Source organism: Pleurodeles waltl, chromosome 2_1 (assembly GCF_031143425.1).
Source record: "Pleurodeles waltl isolate 20211129_DDA chromosome 2_1, aPleWal1.hap1.20221129, whole genome shotgun sequence".
Taxonomy (NCBI): domain Eukaryota; kingdom Metazoa; phylum Chordata; class Amphibia; order Caudata; family Salamandridae; genus Pleurodeles; species Pleurodeles waltl.
In genome coordinates this window covers 285078236-285093161 of record NC_090438.1, presented here as the reverse complement: position 1 = coordinate 285093161, position 14926 = coordinate 285078236, and the positions used below count along the sequence as shown (strand labels likewise).

Here is a 14926-nt window from a genome sequence, read left to right as displayed (position 1 = left end):
CTCTCACTTCAGAGGGTCTGCGCCTTCATCGTCTTTTCTGTCCAGCAAAAAGCATCAGCAGGCCAATAGGACTCACCTCGAAGTCTTTTGGCTTTGCCGGTGCTTGTTCTTTTCTCTCACCAACTTTGTTCTAAGATAGCAACAATATCTTTAGCGTTTCCTGTCCTATTTACGTCACTTGAATCCGGTACATTCTGCTCACCGCTAGCGTTTAGTGTGTGTTGACTTTTTAGCAGCACCTGGAAATATTTTCTGAAAGTGATGGTCTGATTATAGAGGGGAAAAAATAACTTGTTCAAAATATGTTGATGCTACTCGGCGTTGAGTGCAATTAAAATCAACGTGCCCTGCGCAGCGTGTTTAAATGTGACAGTTTTGTATACTTCACGCATGTGACTCGCATACACAAAATGCATAACTAAAAATACGTCCTGCTAAGCTGAACACCGCACAGCTCACTCCACAGTTCCCTACAGTTAGAATTGTTTAAATACCAGACGTAGACATAGCACATACTGAACTGTAGCATCTGTACACCGTTTACAGCATTGTTCATGTGTTATTAAACGTTTAATATTTGATAATAGCTTGCTTTAGGCATATCCCGCACGTGATTACAAAGCATAGTTCAAAAGAGTGTATATGTAAATATATACACACACACACACACTCTCTCTCTCTACATATATGTGTGTTTTGAGGTTGGGATTATACATTATTCCTTTGGCCTACATCTCCATGAACAGACTCCAAGAGTAGGTGACTTTTAAGGCCATAATAAGTTTAATAATATAAATATTTACAGTGGCAACATCCGTATGAAGGTAATCTTTGTTTTTCATTAATGCACTGTGATACAGAGAGTCCGTCATTAATTACCTACCTTCCTTTCTTACCTTTCCATCTGTATCCATGCTCATAATGGTCTTTTTTTGGTCTTTTCAGATTTGTTTAGGTACACCACTCATGATCTTTTGAAGTTCTAGGCTAGTGAAATGCTTTCATCTCACGTGCTTCTCTTTTGTTTTTTTACAATATCCCATACACACATTAATTGTTGGATCAACTGTTGCATTGTATTGCTGTTAGTTGATGTGACTTGATTTGGTTAGAGGTCGTAGTGTTTGCGAGGGAGACTAGACCATTACAAGTATTATAGATCTGGACACCATGGAAATACTGTGGCTAGGAGTGAGTATGCAAAAGGGTACAATGAATGGTCCTGCCTTAAAATCACGTGTCTCTTTTTCAACATGGTCTATGTTAAAATGGAGAATGCCTCTTAAGCTACAGTAATACAAGGTGTGTTGACTGCATTCTTTTTTTTCTCCTTTTAGTTATTTGAACTGTTGAATTTCTTGGCAGAAAACTTCATCTTTTCCTATATGGGGTTGGCACTGTTCACTTTCCAGAATCACGTCTTTAACCCGATTTTCATCGTTGGAGCTTTCGTATCCTTTAAAAAGTTTTAAGCCATACTGTGAAGACAAACACCTAGCTCTAGGTTTCAACATGTTAGTATACCACTGTTAGACCTGACAGCCTTAGGGTGGGCACCCCCAACTTTTTGACACTGTTATTGTTGGTTTTAGGACTCTGCGCACTTTACCACTGCCAGCCAGTGCTAAAGTGCATATACTGTCTCCCTTAAAACATGGTGACATTGGCTCATACCCAAGTGGCATATTTAATTTACTTGTAAGTCCCTAATAAAATGCACTGCATATGCCCAGGGCCTGTAAATTAAATGCTACTAGTGGACCTGCAGCACTGATTGTGCCACCTACATAAGTAGCCCCTTAACCATGTCTCAGGCCTGCCATTGCAAGGCCTGTGTGTGCAGTTTCACAGCCACTTTGACTTGGAATTTAAAAGTACTTGTCAAGCCTGAAACTCCCCTTTTTCTACACATAAGTCACCCCTAAGGTAGGCCCTGGATAACCCACAGGGAAGGATGCTATGTAGGTAAAAGGCAGGACATATACCTGTGTGTTTTATATGTCCTGGTTGTGGAAAACTCCTAAAATCGTTTTCCACTGCTGTGAGGCCTGCTCCTTTCAGAGGCTAACGTTAGGGCTGCCCTCATATACTGTTTGAGTGGTAGGTTGTTATCAGAAAGGGGTATTCAGGTCATATTTAGTGTGGCCAGAATAGTTATACAAAATCCTGCTGACTAGTGAGATTGGATTTTACATTACTATTTTAGAAATGGCACTTTTAGAAAGTGAGCATTTCTCTGTACTTAAAATCATTCTGTGCCTTACAGCTTGTCTCTGTCCACGTCTGGGCTGGTGGACAGCTCCCTTGTGCATTTCACCCAGACAACCACAAACACAGGATGCTCAGTCACACCTGCACACATCTGCATACTGAATGGGTCTTCCTGGGCTAGAAGGGTGGCGGGCCTGACACATTTCAAAGGACAGTGTCATGCCCTTACACAATGGACTGCAAAACCTCTTACTGGGACCCTGGCAGACAGGAGTGTACTGAAAGGGGACCTTGTGCACTTCAAAACCACTCTTTGAAGTCTCCCCCACTTCAAAGGCACTTTTGGGCATATAAACTGGATCCCTAGCCTACAAATTTTAGACACTTCTTGGGAAAGAACCTGCCAAGAGAAGCTGCCTGGCTGCCCAAAGGACTCACCTGGACTGCTTTGCTGTAAAGGACTGCTGCCTTGCTGTTGCCTTGCCTTGCTGGCCTCTGGCTCTGCTGAGAAGTGCTCTCCAAGGTCTTGGATTGACCTTGCCTCCGGTTCCTGAAGTCTCAGGGCCAAAAAGACTTTGTCTCTGCAAAGAAACTCCTTGTGCGCCGAAAATCGATGCACAGCCTGCCGGAATCGACACACAGACTACCTAGCGGTGAGAAAATCACCGCATTGCGGAACCAGAACGACGCCCCGCTTCCCGAGTGGAGATCGACGCAGTGCCAGCGTTGTGACCAGAACTTCGCCGCACAGCCCACCGGATCAACGCATCGCTGAGCCAGAAGGACACAGCCAGACTTCTTGCATGAGGAATCAACACAGCACCTGCCATGCAACAGAAACTCAGACGCTTCGCCCACCATATCGACGCAGCACCTGTGACTTCGTATAGCACACCCAGGATTTCCATGTATCATCCCTGGGCGTCAAAAGACCCAGCATCGCAAAGAGGATTCAAGCCTGCGTGCTGGAATTCCACGCAAAGTCCTTGTTGCATGGAAAAGAATCAATGCATCGTCTGTGTACGCCCAGAAATCTTACGCACACCTACCTTTTTCCATGCATCTCCTCCTCTGCGGTCTTCGTGCGTGTAATTTTGACGCAACCCAGGTGCTTAGTGCTTGCAGGAGACAATTGTTGCTTTTAATAACTTGACTCTTCTTATCATTACAAAAGTGATATTTCAACTAGTACTTATCAAATCTTGATAGTTTTGACCTTAATTCACTCAGATAAACCCCTTATGTTTTTCTAAACCTGTGTGGTGTATTTTTTGTGGTATTTCACTGTTATTGCATGATTTATTGCACAAATACTTTACACATTGCCTTCCAAGTTAATCCTGACTGCTCAGTGCCAAGCTACCAGAGGGTGGGCACATGATAACTTGGATTGTGTGTGACTTACCCTGACTAGGATAGTGGTCCCTACTTGGACAAGGGTGTACCTCTGCGAACTAGAGACCCCATTTCTAACATTGGTGATCAGCGATGAGGATAGGACTCGTATTTGTGCAGTAACATACAATAGCTACGTGTACACTACCTATCCACAGTTGAAGGTCAATTTGATTTCTTCTCTTTTCCTGCAATTTTGTTTTTCTGCTTGACATTTTAACCAAATCCTCAAACATGTCTCTGGCTGGGTCTCAAGTAGGAGCTGGAGAGTTCGACCTAGCCAAGCTGGAGACATGCACTGTCAGCCAGCTGAAAGGATTCTGCAAGGGGATGGTAGTTCCTACCTGGGGTGCCTCCAGGAAGGAGGAGTACTAAAAGGCGTTGAGGGCCTGGGCAGAAGCCCGTTCACAAGAGAATATTGAGGTGGAGGAGCCAGAGGATGGCCCTTCAGAGGATTTGCCACCTGCAGTTGGGGATGTTACCTCTGGAATTATGCTTCCTGGTAAACCAGTGAGAAATGTCTCTAGCCATGGCCTGACCGCAGAGGAAAGGAGGGAGGAGAGAGAATTTCAATTGCAAATGGCAAGGTTAAACACGGAGGCAGAGGAAAGAAAGGAAAGCTCAGAGAGAGGCAGAGGAGAGCTGAGGTTGCAGCTGAGAGAGTCTTGGCGTAAAATAAACTTCTTCTGGCTCACAAACTGAGTCTCAAAGAGCTGGACCTCAAGTCTAGGCACTCTGAGTCCAGCAGTGACAGTGGCAGCATACATGCAGGACCTGCTGGAGACAAGAAGGTTCGTATACCAAAAAATGTGGTGCCAAGTTATGTGGCGGGAGATGACCTCGATAAATGGTTGGCTTATGAAGTTGCACTAAGGGCTCATGGAGTTCCAGAAGAGCAACGGGGGGCAGGCTTGTGCGGATATGTGCCTGTACTTGGGAGGGACACACTCCTTACATTAGACCCAAAGGATCAGAACACATACTTGCCTGTGAAAACCATTTTTTTGCCAAATATGGACTGACCCCCTGAGAAGTACCGTCAGAGGTTCAGGGACAGCACCAAACTCTTCACACAGACTTGGGTAGATTTTTTTGATTTTTCAAGTAAGACAATGAAGGGATGGGTGCGGGAAAATAAAGTAGATGACTATATGGGATTGTATAATTTGATCCTGAGAGAGCATATGCTCAGTGTTTGCTTTACAGAGTTGCGCCGGCACCTAGTTGACAGTAAGCTGACTGATCCTAGGAAGCTTGCTGAGGAGGCGGACCTCTGGGTTAGCACCAGAGTGTCCAAAAAGGTATCTTTGGGGGGGGGGGGTGTAAGACACCCACAAAGGTGGGCAGGGTTCCCACCAGAAGAAAGGAGTTCTCAAAAGGCCCCCAAAACAATACCCAGTGGGGTGGTGGTAACCAGTCCCATCCTGAATCTGAGAAGAGGCCAGGCTTCTTTGATAAGAAGAAAGGGAAGTTTGTACCCAAAAGCTTAGAGTGCACCAAGCATGGTCACTTCAAGGGCGACTCCAAGTGTCCCATGCGGGCACAGCCCCCCACTGGAGGGCAGACAACTGGGTTGGCTAGCGTAGTGCGCGGGGAAGAGGTAGTCCCAGATAGTTTTGGGGAACAGATAGAGGTAACCCTAGTGTCCCTAGGAGATGAGGAAATGGTGCCAAAAACCGACATGCCTGCCAACACTTCCAAGTATAGGCAGTGGGTCACCATTAATAGGCAAAGGGTGGAGGCTCTGCGTGACATAGGAGCCAGCATGACTACTGTCAGGGGTCTGCTGGTGTCAGCAGAGCAGGCCATCCCTAATACATTCCACCAGGTCATAGTCACTGACAAAAGTGAGAGTCAGCTACTTCTGGCTCTTGTTCCCTTTGAGTGGGGAGGGAGTCTCTGGTACTCTAAAAGTAGCTTTGAGTCCTTCGATGCCTGTAGATTGTCTGTTAGGCAACAACCTTAAGCATACTACCTGGAAGGAGATGGAGCTCAGGTCTCACCTGGAGATGTTAGGGTTGTCTGAGAGGGTCTGCATGACCACACAGTCCATGGCTGCCCCGGGAGGGAGTCAATGGCGCCTGGAACAATGGCCTAAACAGCTGTCAAGAAGAAGGGCAAGGGGTGCGGGAAACTGGTCCCAGAAGTTCCCACGGTGGTTGACAGGGTCCCAGAGGAGGAGGTCCGTGAGCCAACTGGGGAGTACATTGTCGCATTGGATAAGCCACCTGAGCTTGCTGGCTGGCAAGTTGAGGGTGGGCCAACTAGGGAGGAATTCTGCAAAGTGCAGAAAGAGTGCCCCACTCTTGAGGTTTTGAGCGACAGGCCACGGCCCAGGCAGCAGGTGAAGCCTCTGGCAATCACCATATCTATTGGGAGAATGATCTCCTTTACAGTGAGCCCAAGGTGCCGGTACCTGGGGCAGCACATGTGCTGGTGGTCCCCCAGTGCTACCGGGCCTACTGGGTTTGGCTCATGACATCCCCCTGGCAGGACATTTGGGGCAAGATAAGACCTTCCCCAGGCTTGTCACCCCCTTTTATTGGCCGCGAATGCGGGTAGCCTCCGATGCTTTCTGTAGGTCCTGCCCAACCTGCCAGGTTAGGGGGAAGACAGGAAAAAGGATAAAGGCCCTCCTGATCCCACTCCTTGTCATTGGCACCCCCCTTTGAAAGGGTGGGCATCGATGTCGTTGGTCCCTTGGACCCCAAAATTGCCCTAGGCAACAGGTTTATCCTGATTTTGGTGGAACATGCCACCCACTATCCAGAGGCAATCCCTCTAAGGACAGTGAGTGCACCGGTGGTGACCAGAGCTCTTATGGGGATATTTACCCATGTGGGGTTTCCAAAAGAGGTTGTGTTTGACAGAGGCACAAACTTCATGTCAGCGTACATGAAGTCCATGTGGGATGAGTGTGGGGTGACCTACCGGTTTACCACCTCTTACCGTCCTTAATCGAATGGGCTTGTGGAGAGGTTCAACAAGACCCTAAAAGGCATGATCACAGGCCTACCTGAGGCCATGAGGTGCAAGTGGGACATCCTCTTGTCATGCCTTCTGTTTGCTTAGAGAGGTGCACTAGAAAGGGGTGGGGTTCAGCCCCTTTGAACTTCTCTATGGATACCCGGTCAGGGGACTCCTAAGCATAGTGAAAGAGGGGTGGCAGAAAGCTCCCAGGAATCCCCCAACCCCACCCTCCAGGATGTGGTCGGTTACATGCTGGCCCTCTGCAACCGGATGCAACACTTCTGGAAACAGGCCAAGAGCAACCTCAAGGCCAGCCAAGAGGTGAAGCAATGGGATGACCAGAAGGCCACCCTGGTAGAATTCTCACCTGGGGACAAAGTATGGCTAATGGAGCCAGTAGAGCCTAGAGCTCTCCAGGACCGCTGGTGTGGCCCATTTGAGATCAAGGAGCAGAAGGGGGGCACTTATTTAGTGGACATCAAGCCCCCTAAGGGTGCTCCATCAAAACAGACTGAAGCCTCATTTTGAGAGGTCTGAAGTCAGCATGCACCTGGTAACAGATGAAGGTATGGAAGAGGAGAGAGCGCCTCTCCCTGACCTCCTCTCTGCCAAAGAAGGTGATTGGTCAGTGGAGGGTGTTAATCTCTCTGACTCCCTGACCCCAGATCAGAGGGGAGACTGCTACGAGTTATTGGAGCAGTTCTCTTCCCTATTTTCCCTCACCCCTGGGCTCACGCACTTGTGTTTCCACGATATTGACACGGGACACAGTCCCCCTGTAAAGAATACAATGTACAGAGTGCCAGATAAGGTGAGGTCCAGCATCAAGGAGGAACTTGCCAAGATGCTGGCTCTTAGGGTGATAGAAAAGTCCAACAGTCCCTGGTCCAGCCCAGTGGTGTTGGTTCTGAAGGCTGCCGCTCCCGGTGCCAAGCCAGAGCTTAGGTTCTGCGTGGACTATTGGGGTCTCAACTCTGTCACAAAGACAGATGCTCACCCCATCCCCCGAGCTGATGGGCTCGTAGACAGGCTAGGTGCTGCTAAGTTCCTCAGTACCAGTTCAGAGTAATGCCCTTTGGACTGAAACATGTCCCGCAACCTTCCAACGGTTAGTTAATGGGGTCCTAGCTGTCAAGAATGCCTTCTGCGCAGCCTACCTACACAACATCACCGTCTGTTGTTCCAGCTGGGAGGAACAGCTGCTCCACCTCAACGAGGTGCTTCAGGCCCTGCAACAGGCAGGCCTTACCATCACGGCCAGCAAGTGCCAGATTGGGCTTGGTTCCGTGGTGTACTTGGGACACCTAGTAGGTGGTGGCAAGGTGCAGCCCCTCCAAGCCAAGATTGAAACAGTCAAGGCCTGGCAAACACCTAGAACCCGGACAGAGATGAGAGGCTTCTTAGGTCTCAACGGATACTACCGAAGATTTGTTAAGGGTTATGTCACCATAGTTGCTCCCTTAACAGAACTCACATCCAAAAAGCAACCTAGGTTGGTGAATTGGACAGAGGCTTGTCAGAAAGCCTTTGACTCCCTAAAGGAAGCCATGTGCACGGCACCCGTGCTCAAGGCACCTGACTACTCCAGAGAATTCATCTTATCGACTGACGCTTCGGGGGGGGGGGGACACACATGTTAGACCCGACAGCCTTAGGGTGGTCACCCCCAGGTTTTTGCTGGCCTCCCTCCACCTTTTGGTGGTTTTAGGACTCTGCACACTTTACCACTGCCAACCAGTGCTAAAGTGCATATGCTCTCTCTCTTAAAACATGGTGACATTGGCTTCTACCCAATTGGCATATTTAATTTACTTGTACGTCCCTAGTAAAGTGCACTGCACATACCCAGGGCCTGTAAATTAAATGCTATTAGTGGGCCTGCAGCACTGATTGTGCCACCCACATAAGTAGCCCCTTATCCATGTCTCAGGCCTGCCATTGCAAGGCTTGTGTGTGCAGTTTCACTGCCACTTCGACGTGGCATTTAAAACTACTTGCCAAGGCTGAAACTCCCCTTTTTATACACATAAGTCATCCCTAAGGTAGGCCCTGGATAACCCACAAGGCAGGGTGCTATCTAGGTAAAAGGCAGAACATATACCTGTGTGTTTTATATGTCCTGGTTGTGGAAAATTCCTATATTAATTTTCCACTGCTGTGAAGCCTGCTCCTTTCATAGGCTAACATTAGGGCTACCTGGATATACTGTTTTAGTTGTTGGTTCTGATCAGAAAGGGGTAGACAAGTCAATTTAGAATGGCCAGAATGGTAATACAAAATCCTGCTGACTGGTGAGGTTGGATTTTACATTACTATTTTAGAAATACCACTTTTAGAATGTGAGCATTTCTCTGCACTTAAAATCCTTCTGTGCCTTACAGCCTGTCTCCAATCCATGTCTAGGCTGGGCTGGTTGACAGCTCCCTTGTGCATTTCACCCAGACAACCACAACCGCAGAATGATCAGTCACACCTGCACACATCTGCATACTGAATGGGTCTTCCTGGGCTGGAAGGGTGGCGGGCCTGACACTTACATTTCAAAGGATAGTGGCCTGCCCTCACACTGTAGACTGCCAAACCCCCTACTGGGACCCTGGCAGACAGGATTGTACTAAAAGGGGACCTTGTGCACTCCAAAACCACTCTTTGAAGTCTCCCCCACTTCAAAGGCACTTTTGGGTATATAAACAGGATAAACTGGATCCCTGACACTTCCTGGGAAAGACACTCTGCACCAGAACCTGCAACCTTCTGAGAGAAGCTGCCTGGCTTCCCAAAGGACTCACCTGGACTGCTTTGTTGTATAGGACTGCTGCCTTGCTGGCCTCTGGCTCTGCTGAGAAGTGCTGTCAAAGGGCTTGGATTGAGCTTGCCTCCTGTCTTGAAGTCTCAGGGCCAAAAAGACTTAATCTCTGCAAAGAAACTCCTTGTGTGGTGAAAATCGATGCACAGCCTGCTGGAATTCATGCACAGCCTGCCCAGCGGTGAGAAAATCACTGCATCGCTGAACCAGAACAACGCAGCCCGGCTCCCTCAGTGGAGATCGATGCAGTGCCAGCGTTGCGACCGAAACTTCAACGCACAGGCCACCGGATCGATGCAGCCCGACTTGCTGCGTGAGTAATTGACGCAGCGTGCGATAGAACTCGGACGCTTTGCCCACCGGATCGAAGCAGCACATGTGACTTCGTCCAGCACGCCCAGGATTTCCACGCATCGTCCCTGGGTGTCAAAAGACTCCGCATCGCAAAGAGGATTCAAGCCTGCGCAGCACAATTCGACGCAAAGCCCTTGTTGCGTGGAAAAGAATCACTGCATCGTCTCTGGGCCTGGAAATCCCACGCACACCTACTTTTTTCCATGCATCTCCTCCTCTGCAGTCTTCGTGCGTGTTATTTTGACGCAAACCAGGTACATTGTGCTTGGAAGAGACAATTGTTGCATTTAAGAACTTAAGAGACTTCTTATCATTACAAGAGTAATATTTCGACTGGTACTTAATCTTGATAGTTTTGACCTTAATTCACTCAGATAAATACCTTACGTTTTTCTAAACCTGTGTGGTGTATTTTTTGTGGTGTTTTCACTGTCATTGTGTGATTTTTTTTTTTTTTTTTTTTGTACGAATACTGAAAAATAAAACGTGGCCATGTCAGCCAATTTGTTTATTTGTTGTGACTGACGACAGCTTTAGCTCTTTCATGGCTGAAGGGCTGTTGCATCTTCAGGAAGCATAGAAGGCTGTGCAGCTGATTTAATCAGGTCAGACTTAGGGCCTGATTTAGAATTTGGCAAAGGAGTTACTCCGTCACAAACATGATGGATATCCCGTCTGCCACATTACAAGTTCTATAGGCTCTAATGGAATTGTGGTACAGCAAACAGGATATCTGTCACATTTGTGACTCCGTAACCCCCTCCACCAAACTCTAAATGAGGCCCTTAGTTTAGTTTTCCAATTGTTGAAATTTAATCTTACCCTGTTTCATCCAAATGTGTGGCAGAGCACTGACCAGGTACAGAGCCTAGCAGCAACATCAGGATATTTTGTGGACTGTTCAAGTGCCTGCCCCAAAACGTCAGATGCACTGACTAGACAGATACTGATTATTTGTCTTTTTTTTTAAAATAAATTGTTTTTCTGGCTTCTGCTTTTTTGGGCACACATGCCCACTACAGGATGTAGAGAAATTTAATTTTTGAGTTACCTTTTACTGTACCCCCTTTTCACAAACCATAGTAGCTACTGCAGCTGCAATTGATGAAAGAAATGATGCAGCCATCTTTTGAAAGAGATACTCTGCACTATGGCAGGTGCGAATATGGTGAAAATCTGAATTTTCCATGAAAAAAGCCATGCCATGGAAACAACGTTTTTTTAGGTTTGTGTGGGAAGAGAAAACTTGACTTATGGAGATGACCTTCAGAGGACAGGAAGCAGAGGACAGGAAGCAGTGATAAAAACAGAAAATGTAATTTAAATGCAGTGATAATTTTTTTGTTGACAATAGTCGTAGGCAGTTGAAATAGAAAACCAACATGCCTCGCATCTATACAGTGGGACAGAATGCACACAAACTCAGTGGTCATGTTGGAATGTTTAAAGTTGGTATCACATTACCTGGCTGTAACATTGTGTGACATTGTGTAGGTGGTTTTCCCTCAGCTCTACAGTTCTTCCTGAAGTCTAGCATATGCAGCATTCCCACATTGTCCCACCATCTCACACACACGCGCACTCGTCCTCATTTAGTCTTCCCTCCCTGAAACAAATCAGACCTCTCTTACACACTCATTCCATTTTCAAGTGGACATCCAGTGTAAGTCAATTCTCTGGCACGGACTTTGTGTAGAATTTCAATTTAACAAATGTGATGTCCTGTAGAAGAGCAAAGGGGATATTTTTTTGCTCGACAAAAAAACTGTATATACCCCCTTTTCTGAAATGTCTTCACACTATGTACGGGACTATAAGAAACTTGGTTGCTGGGACTACCTGAATACAGAGCACACATTTAGATCAGGAGAAAGCTGGAATAATTGTGGCCTGTGTTTGTGTTGTCATTTTTAGCTATGTAACACCAAATCGATATTAGTACCTCCATGTGTGCCGGCGATGGTCATTGGTGTGTAGGAAACAGAACGTTGCCCACAAGCCTAGTCAATGACTGTTTCTTCCTCCAGCAGGAGTTTATTGCTGATTGTGATCTTATTCTGTTACATTGTTATGTTAACATAACATGTTATATTCATTTTAAGGCTTGAAAACCTGCAGCTGGGTCAGAAGTCTAATCTGAATTATATAGCCAAGGGATTTAACAGAAGGGGACTTAAATTCAAAAATAAATAACAGCTTCCCTTAATTTTTAAAGAAGGGTGAACCTTGAAAAGTCATGTAAGTGATGTTAAGATTCTTGGAAGCTGTTACTGTCCGTGTTAAAATAGCTTCCTCAACATCTTCATCCAATTACAATTTGAAAGCTAATTATTAGTATACATATGATACTCAAACAGATTTGGTTTTGGCAGTTTTATGAATGCTGCCATTGTGTAGATGATACGTGCATAGTTGGTCTTGATTTCAAACACTTGTTTTAGCTCTGGGTAGAGACAACTATGCCTCATTATCAGAATTCTTAATTTGTTCACATACACCTAAGCTTTCGTCCATCCTTTCACACCTGTTCATACATCCCAAAAAAGGCCCCACGAGCAATACATTATTCCTCTCAGTTCCAATCTACAGATCAATGCTCTTGTATAACACAATATTAGTTACCTAGTATGTTCTCACTGTAAATAGCTATTTTAGATACCTTTTGCTTTTTTCAATTGAAGGGTGTTTGTAACTGTTCTCATAGATGTTTTAGCTTTTTCTAGTTTGGGCTCCAAGTCTAGAAAGACAAGATCTTGTTCTGCTTGCATTCAGTGTTGCCTTTTTCTGCCACCAAGACAATTGATTTCAAGTGTAAGAAACCCCGTAATTTACCATTAAACCCATGAAGGATGGTTGAGATTTTTTCTTTCTTAAAAGACTTGTTCCTGTGGTAATTTTCTGTGTTTATGGGATTATCCTTCACCTTCAGTTCTAGCAAATCTTGGATCCATGTTGAGATGAAGTTTGCCAGATCGTCTCCTTCATTCATCTGGTAAGGCCTGTCACTTTTATTTTGTTGCATCTTAGGGCTTTGCCCAACTTTGCACACCTGTTTTCTAAGGCCTTGTTACCTGTAACAGGGTGTCCACCTTTTACTCCAAATTGGATAGGGATGGAGTCACTTGCAAATACTACTTGGAAAGTTGTTCTCTCTATGCTCAAAACTGATGGAGTCCTGGATAATAATGTCAGATGGCTGCTGGAGATCTTTTGTATATTTGGTACATTTGCTGACTTCAGGAGTAGTTGAGTGAAATCTGTTCAAGACAGAAACTGGGAGGTTCTCATATTTTGGTACATATGTCAATACGGATGAAACGTGATTTTACAACATAATTTAGAGGTACTTCTTGACTCCTTTTTTAAAGGTACTAGGTAGCACGATCTCTACTGTGAAGTCCAGTACTTTTCGCAATGATTGAGCTCCCCAGGTACCATTCCACATCCTTGCCATTCCTAAAAGTTTGCTATTGCTAAGCATGAAAGGTCTTTTAGGATCCTATGGAATACTTTATGTAGCCGGCTGTTTGAGGGAGGGATCTCTCTCTCTCTCTCTCTCTCTCTCTCTGATCTGTCTAACTACTACCTGATGGTACAGCTGATAGTGGTTAATTAGTGGGCGTTTATGGTAGAGGATGAGCCTTCATTGTGAATAGATAGATATAGGATGGATGAGCCGGGATACCTGCATTATAAATATAAGGAAAGATGGAACACTCCTTTGTCTTTTCCAACGGCTTTTGATATAAGGCATGGATAATACCCAAAACAGACATTGGTTGGAAGGGGGAAAACTCACAGGAGAAACCCCACTGTGGGACGGGAAATCTATGAAAGAAATTAGATGCCTTTCAGAGTTTAAGGAGTGGGATTTTGTGGGCTTCTTCAGACTGAGAAGTGTAGAGCGTAAGGGTGCAATTTTGTCTTTTTCTGCGATGAGTCTGGATCTTCACTTGTACAGGGCAACATTTTTCAAATATCACCAATTGCACTGCACTGGGAAAGGGTCACCCCTTTTGCGCACCTTTGGGAAATCGCCTGCAAGCTGCACACCTAATATCTAAAATGGTCCAGTGAAGTATAAAATGCTGACAAGTAATGCTGTACATTCTTTGGCAAAATTGAATGCCAAGCTGGAAATGGATTTTGAGAATCTTGATGATTAAGACTAGGAGTCTCTGCTATATCTCAGAGAGGTGACTAGGAGTGCAGGTGGTTTTAGGCTCATTCAGTTAGAAATTTTGCATATAATTTACTACTCCATAGCTGTGTTTGAGTGAAAATGAACATTTGTAAAAAAAAAAAAAACACATTGTGTGGCTTACGGTGGGTGTCTTTAAGTGCTGTCAGCATTAAAACCCAGACCTGTAGAATCCGTGTACTAACACCTGCCAGGCCTTGCTCTCAAGATGGTTATATGAACCTGGAGTGTGCCGCATCCGAAGCTGACTTCCTAAGACCAGAATGAGCTTGGCTTCTAATACCGACATACACTGGCATTTTTTTCCTGCTTTAAAAAAAAAAGTAATTGTAACTAATTCAAGAATTTCAGTTTTATCCCGGAAGACAAGCAGTTGCATGGACGTCAACTCTTCCTACGTTGGAGAAAGACACACATGTTCCTGCCTACAAAAATATTCCTCAATTCTGTACGTGTCATTAGGAGGATGTAATGCTCCATCTTTGTGCTGCAGGCGTACATGTTGGCTGTTCCCAAATGATGGGTTGCATGCTTTATTTAGTGTTACACACAAAGTCTTGTTGCTTGGACAGAACTTCAACTGAACACATAAAATGAACCAAGACTACTGCTCCCAGAATGTAATCATATGTTAAATGAAAGTTTCTGCCTTACATCTAAGTTTCCCAGACGCACAAAAATGTTTGGTAAGAGAGAGGTTTTAACATGGATGATGAGTTGGTCACTGAGTGCCCTCAAAACAAACGACATGATGCTCCCATATGCTACATAGATTTTTTTATTTAAATTCCCGACATCTGGTAATATATCCTCAGCAACACCGAGCCCCTACCTTATCCTTCCACTGCCCTGCCCCAGTGTACTCTCTCTGCTTTTCACCCAGTAACTGAGTAAGAGTCAAAAAGCGTGAATTAGAAAACAAAAGCGCCTAGCCAGCAAATGGATTTGTGCACTTCTGGATTCCTGAGGCTGTTCCATGCGGCCACATG

General features: G+C 45.5%; 1 protein-coding gene across 1 annotated transcript in view; it reads left to right on the top strand.

Moving 5' to 3' along the window:
• The window catches only part of SLC9A6 (solute carrier family 9 member A6), a 217620-nt gene that overhangs the window by 162349 nt on the left and 40345 nt on the right, over nucleotides 1-14926 (top strand). The window contains exon 10 of the mRNA XM_069212484.1: nucleotides 1338-1451. Within this exon, the coding sequence (XP_069068585.1) occupies nucleotides 1338-1451 (114 nt within the window). The remainder of the gene's footprint in view (nucleotides 1-1337; nucleotides 1452-14926) is intronic.